The sequence below is a fragment of the Rhea pennata genome, chromosome 2 (assembly GCF_028389875.1).
Source record: "Rhea pennata isolate bPtePen1 chromosome 2, bPtePen1.pri, whole genome shotgun sequence".
NCBI lineage: Eukaryota > Metazoa > Chordata > Aves > Rheiformes > Rheidae > Rhea > Rhea pennata.
Window position 1 is genome coordinate 1,497,505 of NC_084664.1, and position 14,119 is coordinate 1,511,623.

Sequence of the window (14,119 nt, forward strand, 5' to 3'; positions counted from 1 at the left end):
GAGCTTTATTCCATCTTCTCCCAACCTCCAACATACTGGGTAGTGGGATCGGATGTTCACCTCATCAGGAAGAGCAGAGATGACTGCTGGAACTGCCCTTAAGGATGGTCAGGTTGCAGTAAGATTTTGCCCTTGCACTAGAGAAACAACATGAAACAGATGCAGTCCCATGCAAAGCCTAGGGCCACTGGCTCCACAGCTCCCAGGATCTTTCCTTCTTGATCCATGAGGGAAAGTTGCCTTTTCTAAGAAGGCTGCTCACCAAAATGTAGGAAGAGCTGCAAGGTCCCCAGTGATCCCTTGCATCCTACCTGTGTGACTGTTCCTTTGGCTTCGGTGCCTGATCTAGGCTTTCGGGTGATGGATCCAAGCAGGTCCTCATCCATGAGGAAACTGCAGTCTGCAGGAGAAATGAGGACTACTTTGCCTAAATGACATACTCCCAGAGATGAAGTTTGCTCTGTTCTCTGCCTCAGACTGGGTCCCACTGGTTGGGATCTGCTCAAGTGCGTGCTTTCAAAACTACATGAGGACCCTGCCATATGTTTTCTTATTCAATGTACAAACCTGAGAATATGCAGTGGTAGGGTGTTGTCTGAGAAAGGCATTTGTGTTGAAAGATGTTCTTGCAGCGACATCATTTGGCTCAAGTAAATTACCAGCCTCAACAGAACTTAGGGCCTCACAGCTGCGAGCAGACCTGCCTGCTTTTTCTGCTCTGGCTGGAAAACACGGGATGTTGTGTTCCTGTTCCCTTGCCTAGGGTTGGTGGTGAGATTTAACTTAATCTGTAGTTTAAGACCCTTTAAAACACCATTCTGAATTTATGTTGCTCTTTTAGACCAGCCTGCTGGATATGAGGGAAGGAAACTGTGGATTGCCTTTAAGATTCCTCGCACCAAGCCTCTCAGTCCTGGCATGAGTGAGCTGACACTGGGCAGTGAGGCAAAGCAGGAGATGCTCTGCAGAATCCGTGCAGTGTGTTTGGTTGCGTGTGTTGCAGATCTAGGCTTAATGTCTGCTTAGTGTCGAGGGAAAAGGGTTTGTGGCTCTGACTCTTTGGTTTAGCAGAGGGATGAAAGTTGACAGAGGTCGGGAGGATGAACAGGATCCAGGACTGCAAAGCATCACCTTTCTTCTCAGCAGCTTTTGGCAGCGCGTCCTGGGCTGGATTAGTTTTGAACTTCTTGGCTGGCATTGTTTTCCAAAGCTGCCCCTCTTTAAAATCCTTTCTGTAATATTTTGCTAATGCTGGTAAAAATCAGAAGCAGTTTTTAGCTCTTAACTTCAAAGAGGAATTACTTGAAGAATGGTTTTACTTAAATATCTGGATGCTAAAGTGTTGTGGGGAGGAGAGCAGCTAACCGAACAAAACCAGCTCTTGGGCAGAGATGCCGGCGTGTCAAGTCCCAGCGATGAACCCAGAGCTGACTCGTCTGCAGTTTCTCAAACCAAATGCCGACACAGCCTTATCCCGCTGCGCCCGCGAGCCGCACAGCGGATATGGCCCAGGAACAAGCCCCCATGATGCCAGTTTACCGCTCGGGGGTGCTTGGAACGTGCAGCCCTCCTTGGCTGAAGGGCTTTAAGGAAGACGTCGGCAGCTGGTGTGCCGGGGCCTGAGCACCCCCTCGGCTCCGAGCCCAGCCGGCGGGCTGAGGGGGAGGCAGCAAGGGGGGTGGAACACATCTAACGGCTGGTTTTCAGTCTCCATCCGGCGTGTTTGAAGAGGGCTCCCGAGCTGGCCCGGTGACTCTCGAAGAGCTGCCGAGTTCTCCACCTGGTATTTCCTTGTAGTGGTGTCGTCTGAATGACGCGCTCAGCGGTGCCCTCAGCAGTGCTGCGGCACCGGCTTGTTCTGCTGCAAGCTCTTTTCATAACGAGCGTGGCAGCGGTGCTCCTGATCCAAACAGCATTCCCCGGCAAAACCACCACTGTGAAATTAATCATGTAAAGATAATCGGGGAAGGTCGTGCTCCTTGAGCAATACTGAAATATGCTGTAATAGCTCTGATCCGAGAGCCGGGGCAGAGACCGCTGGGTGCTGCTGCTAGCTAAACAGTTGGGAAACTGTTTGGCCTTGCTGCCTGCATTGCTGAGCTGCTTGCGGATCGTGGAGTTTGGCTTTTGCTCAGGCCTTTGCGTTGTAAACTGAAGTCAAGAGCTGCCTCCTGAGCAACTCGGTCAGCCATGTAGTGAGGGCAGGAGCAATTGCCTCTTTGACTCTTGCTCTGTTAGTTCAAATCTGTAGGCTGCTGCTTTGGGGAAGAGCTTGAGTACTGGCCAAGTCAAAATGTGGTGCTTTGCTGAGCAGTGGAATAAACCTAATTATAGGGACAGTATAAACTAGAAGAGGTCACATCTGCTTGGATGTCTGTACCTGCTCTTGGGACTTCTGTGTTGCTTTTTTTCTTCTAGTTCAGTAACATCTTCCTGAGCAGCCATGAGGGATCGTAGGGCATCAGCTGTTCCAGGGATGAGCTTCATGCTGCTGTCTGTGTTGCTTGGTCTCTTCTCCTCATGGAGTTGTGGTTCTAGAGTCCTGTTCTGGCCTGCCAGGAGGGGAGCCCTGACTGGGGTGTTTCATCAGCTATCAGAAGCTCAAGTGGCAGCTAAATGTGATGCAAACCACCTGCAAGGGCTCCCTGTTGTGTCAGCTGCACATGGTACATGTGCCCAGTTTGCTGGGGGACTGGGGCTCACTGGGTCAGGCTGGGCAGTTGTGATGTCCATGGTGGGTGGAGTTGTGGTAATCCACTTTGGAAAGGTCTGATCTAGCTATGCAGAGAAGAATCTAGGGGTCCTGGTGGACATCTGGCAAAGGCAACCAACAGCATCCTGGGCTACATTAGACAGAGCCTTGCCAGGAGGTCAAGGGAGGTGATCCTGCCCCTTGCTTAGCTGTAGTAAGGCCACATCTGGAGTGCTGGTTCCAGTACTGGGCTCCCCAGGATAAGAAGGACATGGGCCTGCTGGAGGGAGTCCTACAGAGAGCCACAAAGATGATGAAAAAAGACTGGAGCCTCTCACATGGAGAGGGTCAGAGAGCTGGTCCTGTTGAGCCTGGAGAAGAGAAGGCTTGGGGAGGGATCTTCTCAGTGTGTGTCAATAGGTGTTGATGGGAGAAGTGCAGAGGCTAGAACCAGACTCTTCTCAGTGGTGCCCAGTGACAGGATAAGGCAGTGGGCACAAACTGGAATTTAGAAATTCTGTTTAAACAGAAGAAACACTTTTACTGTAAGGATGGTCAAACACTGGAACAGGTTCCCAAAGAGGTTGTGGAGGCATCATCCCTGGAGATACTCAGTCTGTTCCAACTGCACCTGCTTGAGCAGAAGTTGGGCATGGTGGTCTCCAGAGGTCCCTGCCAGCCTCAAACTCTAATTCTGTGATTGCTCGGTCCAGTGGCCTGTGCACTTAAAACCCCCCCCCTGAAGCCCTGGTGTAACCAGAGCTGAGCTGGGAGGGGGAGGCCGATGGCGAGAAGCTGCTTGCAGCAGTGTTACTGCAGGCGCTGCTCTGCTCGCCCTTCTCCCAGCGCTGCCCCCGCCGTTGGGCCGGCGGGCAGCGCCTGTCCCTCGTGCGTGGCCTTGGGGAGCTGAGCCCGTAACGGTGAATCAAGCGGAGCGGGTGGCTTTTCAGAAGCGAGCTCTCTGAGGCGGTGTGCGTGGAGGCTTCCCGAATGCTGGGCGGGGGGAGATCGTCTTTCGTGGCAGTGCTGGTTTGTGGTGGCTTAAGCTGTACTTAACGATCTTTTCCTCAGCGCGGCAGTGTGCAACCCCAGGGGGCACCTTCCGCGATCTGCTGTGGATGAGCTTGGTGCAGACCTGGATTTGGTGACTGCTGGCAGAGCATCCCTGTGCGTAGATGTTTAATGCTGCCTTACCAAACTGCCTGTTAAAGATGAGATAGAAAAATGCAGTGAGCTGCAAGTTACGAGGTTTGCAGCCACAGCATGTTCCTGAGGCTGCAGAGCACTTGGTGGGAGCACATCTGCCTTGAAATGGGTTTTTGAGCAGCTGCCATGTTAATCGTAAACCTTGTGTTTTATTGTCTGAGCAACTTTTGGTTGCCCTAACCCAAAGAGCTGGAGAGAGCTTGTGAATAATTTGCCACCTGGAAACGGTGGACACCTCAGTCGCACAGAGCAAAACAAGGCTGGTAAGGCTTCCTTCTGTGAGCACACCAAGGAGTAGGAAGCAGGTTGGGAGTGAACCACCGACTGGCGCTCCTCATCAGGATGTACCGGAGATGGGTTGCAGCTTTCTTCGTGTTGACATAGCGTGACCCCATGATGGCAAATGTGAAGATCCACATAAAGCCAGGCTGTCTTCAGCTTCCGTGGAGCATGCTGAAGACTATAAATAACCCCCCACCCTGCTTCTGGCAGTGCTATACCTGTGGATTTTTACTTCAGGGGCTCCCAATTTTCCCTGTACATACTCATCTGTCTGTCCGTCCCAGGTTGTAACGTGTACGCAGTCCTGTCAGCCTCTGCTGGAGTGCCACTGCTCTCGCACGGGGCCTCCTCCCTCGGAGCAGCATCGGCTCCTAGCCGGGCTGATAGGCTTGGTTTCTGCAGCATCACCCTGCTGAAGGTTGATGCTGGTTTGTTTATTAGCAATTAGCTCTCTTCTCTAAAAATGTGAAGTGTACACTGTCATGCCTGGTTTCATATTTTGTTATTATGGGCAACTCCAGTGGCTTCTCTTCCTTCTTAGGTCCTTTCTGTAGTCCTTTCCTTCACTTACTGGCTTCCTCAGCTGATGGTAAGAGGGCTAGGAGCCCCCTTTTGCCTTGGTTGACTTCCTTGTACCTGTGCTGTCTTATCCTGTGATTCCTTTGAGACTGTAGAGGTGTTTGGCTGCACTGAATTGATTCTTGACATCTTCAGTCCATTCAAAGATACGTTTCTAATCTGCCCAGAAGCTGTGCCTGATCCTGGTGTGCTGTCAGTGGCTGTCTTGGGAAGCACTCTGGTTTCACGTTACCCTGTCCCTTGAAGAGCAAGATACCTGGATTTGGGGCCTAAGCTTTCGTGGGGGAGCATGCAGCGTGCTGGCCAGGAACGGTGCTGTGAGGCCCTGCGTGCTCCTGCATTTAGCCTGGGCTCCCCTAATCCCCATGCAGATGTGCTGGGGGCGAATTAGCTTTGCAAATCTGCATTTTAGATAAGCCACCCAAGTGGATAGAGAAACTCCCTCTGCCCCTCGTATGAGGCATGCCCAGCTGATGTTTGAGAGTGCATAACAACAGTGGAAGAGATGAAGTGTAAATCCTCCTCTTTTCCCAGAAACAGCTTGCTCGGGAATTCCAAAGGCACGTGGGAGCCAGGACCTGGAGACAGGCTGTGGGCCTGCCAGGGCCTGAGGCTGGCCGGGGGCTCACCTGGGGACGGCTGGGGGCTGTGGGAAGAGCCAAGTCAGATGAAGCACAGGCTGCTCCCTCAAACCCATCCAAAGGATCATGGTTTTCTTCCAGGAACGAGAGGAAGATGTACGTCATCGGTAATTATGGTTTTAATGTGATGTTGGACTGCCCTTCCTGTGTAGTTAGGGTCTCGGTCCTGCTGCCGGTTGCCCCTGGACTGTCTTTCAGGAGCCCTGCTGTGTCCCTCTGATGTCGGGCCTGGACTGCAGCGGGAAATGCAGTTGCCAGCTAATTCTGCTGCCCAACAAGGAGTTTTTCATAAAACCTGTGTGTCCTGTCTCACGTTTCCCTCCTGTAGCTCTAGTTCCAGACTTCACCAGAATAAACATGCAGAAGGGTGGGAGCTGCTTCCTATGGGACACCAAATAAAGCGTTTTCCAAAATCTGTGTTGTGAAATGCTGGGAAAGTGCAGCATGTTGTAAACCCTTCAGTGGGCTCTAATGATGTTGCAAACTGGTTTTGCCTCTTGTTCCCATTGGCCTCCAGAGCTTTGGAGGGGAGGAGAGCATTGAGCCTCCTGCTTGAATTGCTCCTTGAAAGTTTAATTATGGGTGAGGTTGCTTTACTTGAGATTACTGCTTGCTTAACTGCCTCCCCTGGGCCCTTCGTTACACCGAGAGCTTTCTGCAGCGCAGGCCAGGAGAGCGTGGGGTGCCCTGCTCTCCTCGAGCTCTGCTGGCGCTCCTTGCGGAGGACCAGCTTTGGCATCTGAGCCTTCTTCCTTAACCAGTGGCAGGTCTCCAGGAATGGAGAGAGGTAGATCATTTCCTCTGCTTTGGCGTGAGCCAGTGCTGAAGAGGGGTGTGGGGGCTGCTTCTGCGGGCAGGCTCCAGCCCTGCCGCGCCAGCGGGGCCCCTGCAGGGCTTGAGCCCCTGCTTTGGGCATTGCTGGAGCTCCCGGGGTGGGCTGGCCTTGGGCGTCCACTCAGGAAGCTGAAGGAGGCCGTCACCGCTGCAGCCTTGACGTCTGCCTGCGCTCTGTCAGCTGGACTGGGTGCTCTCAGAAAACTGGGAGAAGCTGTTTATAATATATTCCCATTTCTCACCAACACAGGCTATTTCTGATGCCCCTGGACTGCTTGCCAGTCTCCTCTTCCCAGTTCCACTTACGTGAGCGTGTGTCAAGTGAGCTGGGTCTTTTTTAAAAAATGCAACCTAACCGCAGCCGCCGTTCTTGATGGAGCAGGATCCCCTGCCTGCTCCTGTGCCTGTTTCCGGGTCTGCCTTAGTGGGCTAAGCCCATCAATGAGAGATTCTCTCTTGGTTAGTCAGGTCCTAAATGCTCCGTTAAGCAGACTGGGTTGCTGTTCAGTTTCTGAACGCGGTGTCAGCAGCGGAAGGCACGGGGAGGAGGTGACCGCACGTGCCTTGCTCTGCCCGGAGCTACGGGACTCCTCGGAGCGCTCGGTTGCGCTGGCCTCGTGCGTTTGGGCTTCTCGACCGTGTTCCTACCTTTAAAACGGGCAGGGGTTTGAACACCGACTGATGTGATGTGCTGCAGCGAGCTCGCTGGAGGCAGCTGCTCACGCGGGGCAGCACGCCCGGCACTGCCAGCGCCGGCTCTTTCCCTGGCCGGCAGCATCGGAGCCGGGATGCAGGGATGCACGGATCCTTTCGAAACAAGCTGCGTCACGTTGGCTGAGCCCTGGCTCCCCGTCCCAGCGCGGCAGACGCCTGACTTCTGTTGCAGCATGCCAGCTCGTCGCCAAACGAGAAGAAGGAACCTGACTTTGCTGTAGGGCTTTCGAGGAGAAATGAGATCCATCTCCCAGAACGTACTAACTTGTCAGAAACTCGGGGCTAGCTGTCTCCTGCAAGAGTCTAGGCTGCTTTCACGTCCTCTGCTGCTTACTGGTGGAAGGTTGGCAAACTTGCTTGCAAAAATAATCTCACTGGGCTGCTAGGGCTGGGTAGTCCCTAGCGATCAGCTGCTTTGCCTGTTTTAAGAGTGCTGTTGATGGGCGGCTGTCCGTCGCGGGAGCTGCCCGGTGGGAAGCCCACAGGAGGAGTTTGCTGGTTTAAAGCCCACTCTGCTCTGCACAAGCACCAAGGGGAACCTGGCAGACCTTCAAGCACTTCTTCTGTAGCTGACCTTCTTTTTGTCTCTGCCTAACGGGTGGATTTCATTGGGGAAATAACTGACTCTGGCTTTTTAATTTGATTCTCTGTCTGTGAAATTAGCAACTTGTTTTCATGAATCCTCTGAGTCTGACTCTTCAGCCTGTGTTTGAACCCTGCAAGGCTCATCCGAACGCGGCTCTCTTTCCCCGAGTGCCATCTGGGAGGCCTTGTGTCAGGCAGGAAGCTCTTAACCTCCTTTTCAAAGACTGACAGTCTTTCTTTTGCTTTTCTTTTCTAATGTGAACAAGAAGTTTAAGGACTAGAATTTTAGGCCTTGAAAAAACTGCACAGCCCTAGGCCCCAATAAGTTTAGTAGACCCTGAAGAACAAAGTAGTTACGAAACAGCTAAAAGTTGGAGGGGAAACCCCAGGTAGCCCCCCACCCTGCGATTTGGGATCGTTTCTACCGTTAGCGTGTCTATTTGCAAACGTGGAGTCTAGTAACGAAGAGTGCTGGCAGATTTGCATTGGTTTAGGGGTGCTGCTAGTGGGGACGTATGTGGCTGGTAGCTGGGAAAGGTGTTGAGCTGAGTGAAATTAGTCGGGCTTCTGTGTGTCACCTCGCCTTGTCCTTCACCCCATAAGGGAACGTTGCCCTTGTTGAATGAATATGGCCCTACTTGCTGAGCAGACATAAAAGTGAAGCTGCCTCTCCATAAACACTTCTCTTTTCTTTTCCCCCTCTCTTAAAACTTATTGGTTCTTACCAACAGCTTTATTTTTTGCTGTTACTGCATGCAGGCTTGTATAACATGAGGAAACTGTGGTTATTGCACTTCCTGGACATCTTCTTGTAGAGGAGTGAAAGCTAGGAGGTTTGCCGAGCTCTTCGACATGATTGGGGAGGTTCAGGAGTCCCTGAAAACAGAGTAGCAGCTTCTCTTTCACCTGGGGTTATCTTTGGTGAGCCACCGAAGGACCTGCACCAACAAGTTTTGCTTCTGCTCTCTCCAACTCGGTACTTACATGGAGAACGAGGTAGGTGTTGGGTTTGTATCGGCTCTGAGAACTATGGAAGCCACTTTGTCGTTTTTCTGCATTGGATCATGCTGTTTTATGCCTGCACTTGAATTTGGACCCTCAAAACTGCAGAATCTCGGCTGTTTCCAGCTTTGAGGAGAATCTGCAGTTTTCCTGGAAGGCCCAGGCAACCAGCTCTAGCCAGGGCACGCAGGTGAGCTGGGACCCAGGGCAGTTCTGGAGTGTCCCCCTAGCTCGAGGTGGGCTGCCGGAAGTCAGGAGAGAAAAGCTGGAGTTTCTTCTGGTTCGCTTTTGGTGGAGTGGATTGGATCTGTGCAGTCACGAAAAGGGAAGCAGAGCGCGTCGGGAGCCGTCGGCGTCCAGCCTGGGAGAGGGCACGTCTGAGACCGTTCGGGACGCACCTCTGGCACTGACGCTTTTCTGTGCCTCTCTGCTTCTGATTTTGATTTCTGAAAGATTCTTTGTACGACAGTAGTTGAGGTTTAGTCTTGGACAGTCTCATATTAGGGTTTTTATAGCGTCCTTGGACTTCTTGTCTTGCTGCCCCAGAGAGAAGTGACGGGAAGCCTGGTACGGTCCATCATGTTTTACCACTTCCGGCAGTCAGGGCTTGAGCGCTGCGCTCCGGACCGGGCAAAGAGGCCGGGTGCTTGCAGGGTTTTCTGCTCTCAGGAGGGATTGTACCGAGCCCCTTGCTAGGCACCGGGCGGATTTCGTGTCGCAGCGGGGTGGCGTTCCTCTTCCGGAGCCCGACTTACCGGAGGAGGGATGCACCGTCTTTAAAACCTGCAGTGCTTGGCAGTGCTGCTCTCTGGTCCTGCTGGTGTAAAAGCAGAGCTGGTTAACAAGGACAGGTACAGTATCGTGTAGCTGTTTTTTCTGTCCCTTTTGTCCTATAAACTCCCTCTATTTTTGTCTGCCCCGGCACACCCTGGTGGAAGGGAAGCTTTTCAGGGCAGGGCTGTCCCTGACGTCCTTGCGGTGCCTGGCTCAGTCTGGGAGCTGGGAAATAGTATTAAAACAGGAGGTTTTCTGTAACTTTTTGCAGTCCTAGTCTAATGTTTCAAATCATTTTGGTCGCTCTTTGATCTCTCTGTCCTGTAGATCTTTCATGCTTGTCTAAATTGAGAAAAGAAGCCTAATGAAACCAAGCTATCAGTCCCGCTCAGCACTTTTAGCCACAGGCTTTTTGCATCGGTAAACATGATAGGCAGGTGCTCGGGGACACGACTGGCTTCAAGAACTTAGAAAAGTGTCACGTGTCGGCGGAGCTGTGGGAAACTATCTGGCCGTGTCCTCTCAGCCTGCCTCAATTGAAGATAAAAAGCATTAGTGATAAAAGAGGTTTAAGCTCACGTTGTCTGGGGCTGGTCGGAAGCAGGCAGACAGTGCTGCCCGGGTGCTGGGCGGGAAGCTGCTGCAAGCAGACCACGTGCGGGTGGTGTTCCCCCACCAGCACCATGTGTTACAGCAAGGCTCGAGCTGCTCAGATGCACCAGCAGCTGATCGTGACCATGGTTTCCAAGGGAAGGTCCTACCTGGATGGACAGTCGCAAGAGATGGGGCTAGGTTGGTGGGGGGCATTTGAGGCTGTTTGAGGCTGCAAAGTATGTTACTGTTTTCTGTGGAGTAGGAGATCTGCGAGTGCTTTGGGTTTACGTTTAATCAGCTCAGCTTTCGGAGCATCCTTTCTGCCTCTGCAGATCTTACAGTCCAGTGTTTGCCTTTTACTGAAGTTAGGAAAGGCCAAGACCAAGCAGAAAGCTTCGCTGCTGGCCACCTTGCTGCCACGCTGAACTCACGGCTCCCCAAGGCACCAGGCCCTCGGATGGGCAGCGCCTGCCCGTGGGACGGGAAGCCAGAGCCGAGAGCGCGCGCTGTGCCAGAGCCGCGAACCTGGAGCTGCCGCAGCTGAGGAGCTCTTGCTTTCCCTTCGAGACTGCAGGATGCACGTTGCTGCTGATGTGGATCCCGAGCGCCGGATCCGCCTCTCCGTAAACGTCTGTCTAGGCTGCTCGACTTAGAAATGACGACGTTGATCCGCGCTGCTGGTCCTTCAGCAGTAGGAGAGGCTGAGGCAGAGCTTGGTGTGTATCTACCGCTCTTCAGCCTCTGCAGCAGCCTCTCGGGCACTGCGTGGGGCTGCAGCCGCCCGCCCTGTGCCATGGGAAGAAGGACGGTGACGATGCTCCCTCTATAGCTGGGAATCTGCGTGCGCGTGCTGCCGCCGGCTGGACGGCCGCGGGGGCTCGCAAGCTCCCGCTCTGGGCTGGGAATCGGCTCAGACGTTTTTGGAAACAGCACTCGCTGGTTTGGGAGCCACAGAGCCCTTTTCTCAGGCGGGTGGTCCTGTGCCCGAGTCCCCCCCGCCGCGACACTCGGGCCGCGCGCGCAGCTCGGTTGCCTCGCTCCGACGGATGCGCGGTCGCGGCCGGGCGATGCCCCCGGCGCCCTGGGACGGCCTCGAGTGCCCGAAGTCGCCTGGCTGCGAGGACGCCGGCTGATGCTTTCCGGCCCCGCCACGTTTCCTCGGAGCGCTGCTGCCGCCTTGGGCTCCCTTGCTGGATCCCGGCGGCAGCGTCCGTCTGTTGGGGATCGCTGGAGCCGCTGCGTGTGTGTGCTTTTCTGTGGCCGTGGAGGCGGTTACAGTAAGGTAGATGCGTGGGTGAAAGCAGTCAAATATGTAGACGAGATTCCTTCTCCAAACTATATTGACCAAGAAAGTGCATAGAGCTGTATGTTCTGCTATAAAATCCGGTAGGTCCCACACTGCACCACTGCGAGCGCGTGTTTTTAACGTGTAGGTTCAAGGCATCTGACGACTGCGCCGTTGTCTGCAGATTCGGATGTATTCTCCCGCTTCCTGCTCTTTGTGCAGGCTTTTTTAATAGAGTTTCTTTGCCTTTAGCCCTCTGACTGCAGTTTCGATTGCTCTGATTTTATGCTAGCTGCTCAGTGGAGAGCACGGACTAAAAAAATCCAGCTAAAGCAGATCGTGCAAGGAGCACGTCGCAGGCTGCGGAGGCAGCACCCGCTGCCGAGCAGTTCGGTGAAATCCCGCCTCGTGGCTCTGATTCTTGCGCCGCGTCCGTGAGTCAGCTCCGACCGTTTCCTCGGTACAAACAAGTCAGGGGCAGCGCGGTGCCAGGGCAGCGGCGGGAGAACAAGCGGGTTCTGTTCGGCTCTGCAAGCCGCCGGGACGCTCAGCGGCTGGCATGGCCGGGGATTTTAAAAAAGCCAGTCCCCTGTTTTGTTCTTAACTGGAAATATTCTAAATCATTGCTCTGGGGCGAAGAAAAACCAGTCTTGTTAACTGACACCTATCAACACTCGCGTTCCTGTGCCGCGTCACTGGAAGGGGGGGTTTCACCGGGCGATCGTGCAACTGTGGGTTCGTAGCCCCCAAACGAGGTCCCGTCTGGCCGCAGGGGTGGCTTTGGCTGGGCTGTGAGTTTGGAGCTAAGCTGTATCGGTATCGTGGCTCGTGGCCGTTAGGGAGCTGGCGGCGCGGCGCGGCCGGGCGTGCGGAGGCCGAAGGCCGCGCTCGGCCCGGCGCGTCCTTTGGCATCTCCATGGGTGGGTGCGCGTGCGCAGACCTTCACCCTAACCCCCCCGCAGACCTTCACCCTAACCCCCCCCGTTCCCGTTTCTGCCAGCAGCCTGGAATAGTGTCCCCTTTCAAGCGAGTCTTCCTGAAGGGTGAGAAAGGTCGGGATAAGAAGGCCCAGGAGAAGGTTACGGAAAGACGACCTCTTCATACCGTCGTGGTGTCCTTGCCGGACCGCGTTGAACCAGACGTGCTGTTGAACGACTACATTGAAAAGGAAGTGAAGGTAACTTCTGCCTGGGTGGCACTGGGCTCCCTCCCTCTCTTCCCTGTTCCTCCTCTTAGGGCTCGGAGTGTTAAGCTACATCACCCACTGCAAACGAGCTTCCACAGTATTTTTTTCGACTAAAGGTATTGAAATCGTATCCTGAACTCACTCGAAAAGGTCGCTGCTCTTTTCTGAGTGAGCGCGTTTTCCCCAGCCAGCAAAGGCCTGGTGCTGCGGTGTGCCTATGCCTGGAAAACGCAGGTCCTTCACTTTCTTTTTCGCCCTTGTGACGCTGCAGCTCCTTGCGGCTGTGCGCAGGGTGTTGCCAACCAGCGCAGTGCTGCTGCTGTCATCTTAGCCTGCCCCAGGGCTTCCCCTTCGTGTCAGAATCTAGATGAAAATGTTGGGTGCTCCCTGGGCTTTCTGACCTGCTGTTATGGTTTTCTATCCCTCTCTGTCTCCACCAGCTATTTGCCGTTGATAAATTACTTTTCTCCACAGTTTCTGGAGAACAGGCTCTGTGTGTGATTTTCTGCTTCCTGATTTCATCTCCTTTCAGGTATCAGTCTTAAAGAAATGCACTCGGCTGTTCGTAATGTTTTAGCTCCTGTAAAATGTTTTGTGATGTAGGAAAGATGCTGCATAGAGTCACTGTCTAATCCCACAGGCCTAATCCAAAGGGAGCGAATACTCGCTGGTAGCTGCCGAAGCTGAATGGACAATGCAGCTGTGTGTAAGCTCTGGATTCAGGGCATCTCCCTTCAGCTAGCAGTGGGAATAGATGGATTTAGATGTAGTGTTAGGCCTACTTAAAAGCATGAGAGATCTTTCATATTGAGGTGCCATCTAGCAGCTTCTAAAGAGGGGCTTAGGGCACCAGCCATTTGGTAGTGCCCTTTGCACTGAGTCGATGGTGGTCCTTCTTCCAGTAACTAACGTGTTTGGGGCCCTGCTTAGTGTGCATGCCGCATGATAATGGTTTGGTTCTTCTCTCCCAGTATTTAGGCCAACTAACGTCCATCCCAGGGTACCTGAATCCCTCCAGCCGCACTGAAATACTGCATCTGATAGATAATGCAAAGGTGAGTGCTCAGCCCTTTAGAGGGCCGTTGAATAAATTGCTGCAGTTCTCCCAGCAGTGTTATCTTTATCTGTGATATAGATGCAGCCCTGTGGAGGGGGGAGGCTGCTCTGAAGACCAAAAGCCTTGTGGAGCTTTTCCAGAGCTAGGTCCCGTCCTCCTTTGCAGTGTTACAAATGTGGCTTTGTGAACAGCCAGCGCTCTGTTATCTGGGGCAGTGGAGGGCTGGGGTCCCCTGGGCAATGGGAAAATCCAGGCACCTGCACACTGCTGGAGGTGGGAAATGAGGGGTGCAATGCAGAGAGAAGTGTGGGATAACCCAGGACGTCTGTAGGATGAAGCAGGGTGTACAGTGTGAGCCCCGCTGGGCCTACCTGCCTGCCACAGTGTTGCTTGGGTCTCCGAGCTGCCTCCTAGTTATGGGAGGGTGTTTTAGATCCAGAACAGCTTCCCAGGGAGCTGCCTGCATCTGGGGTTATAGACTCTGCAGAACTGAGCTGACTTCGTACCCATCCCTTCATTTTCAGTGGTTAACTGAGGTCGTGGGTATTTACCATTAGCAGGAAGCCCCAGAAAACATGATGTGGGTAAATGAAGGGGTGGGAGATGAACACAGAATCAGTAAGGTTGGAAGGGACCTCTGGAGATCATCTAGTCCAACCTCCCTGCTCAGCAGGGTCACCTAGAGCAT

At 53.6% G+C, this 14,119-nt stretch overlaps 1 protein-coding gene across 3 annotated transcripts in view; it reads left to right on the plus strand.

The window, feature by feature from the left end:
• Positions 1-14,119, plus strand: part of CCM2 (CCM2 scaffold protein) — a 48,627-nt gene that overhangs the window by 22,170 nt on the left and 12,338 nt on the right. Inside the window, exons 1-3 of one of the 3 annotated variants that reach the window (XM_062568662.1) lie at positions 8,403-8,529; positions 12,192-12,365; positions 13,346-13,429. In XM_062568662.1, the coding sequence (XP_062424646.1) occupies positions 8,518-8,529; positions 12,192-12,365; positions 13,346-13,429 (270 nt within the window). In that variant the 5' untranslated portion in view covers positions 8,403-8,517. Of the gene's footprint in view, positions 1-8,402; positions 8,530-12,188; positions 12,366-13,345; positions 13,430-14,119 lie in introns of those variants that run through there. The other 2 variants (XM_062568660.1, XM_062568661.1) reach the window with 2 other exon arrangements.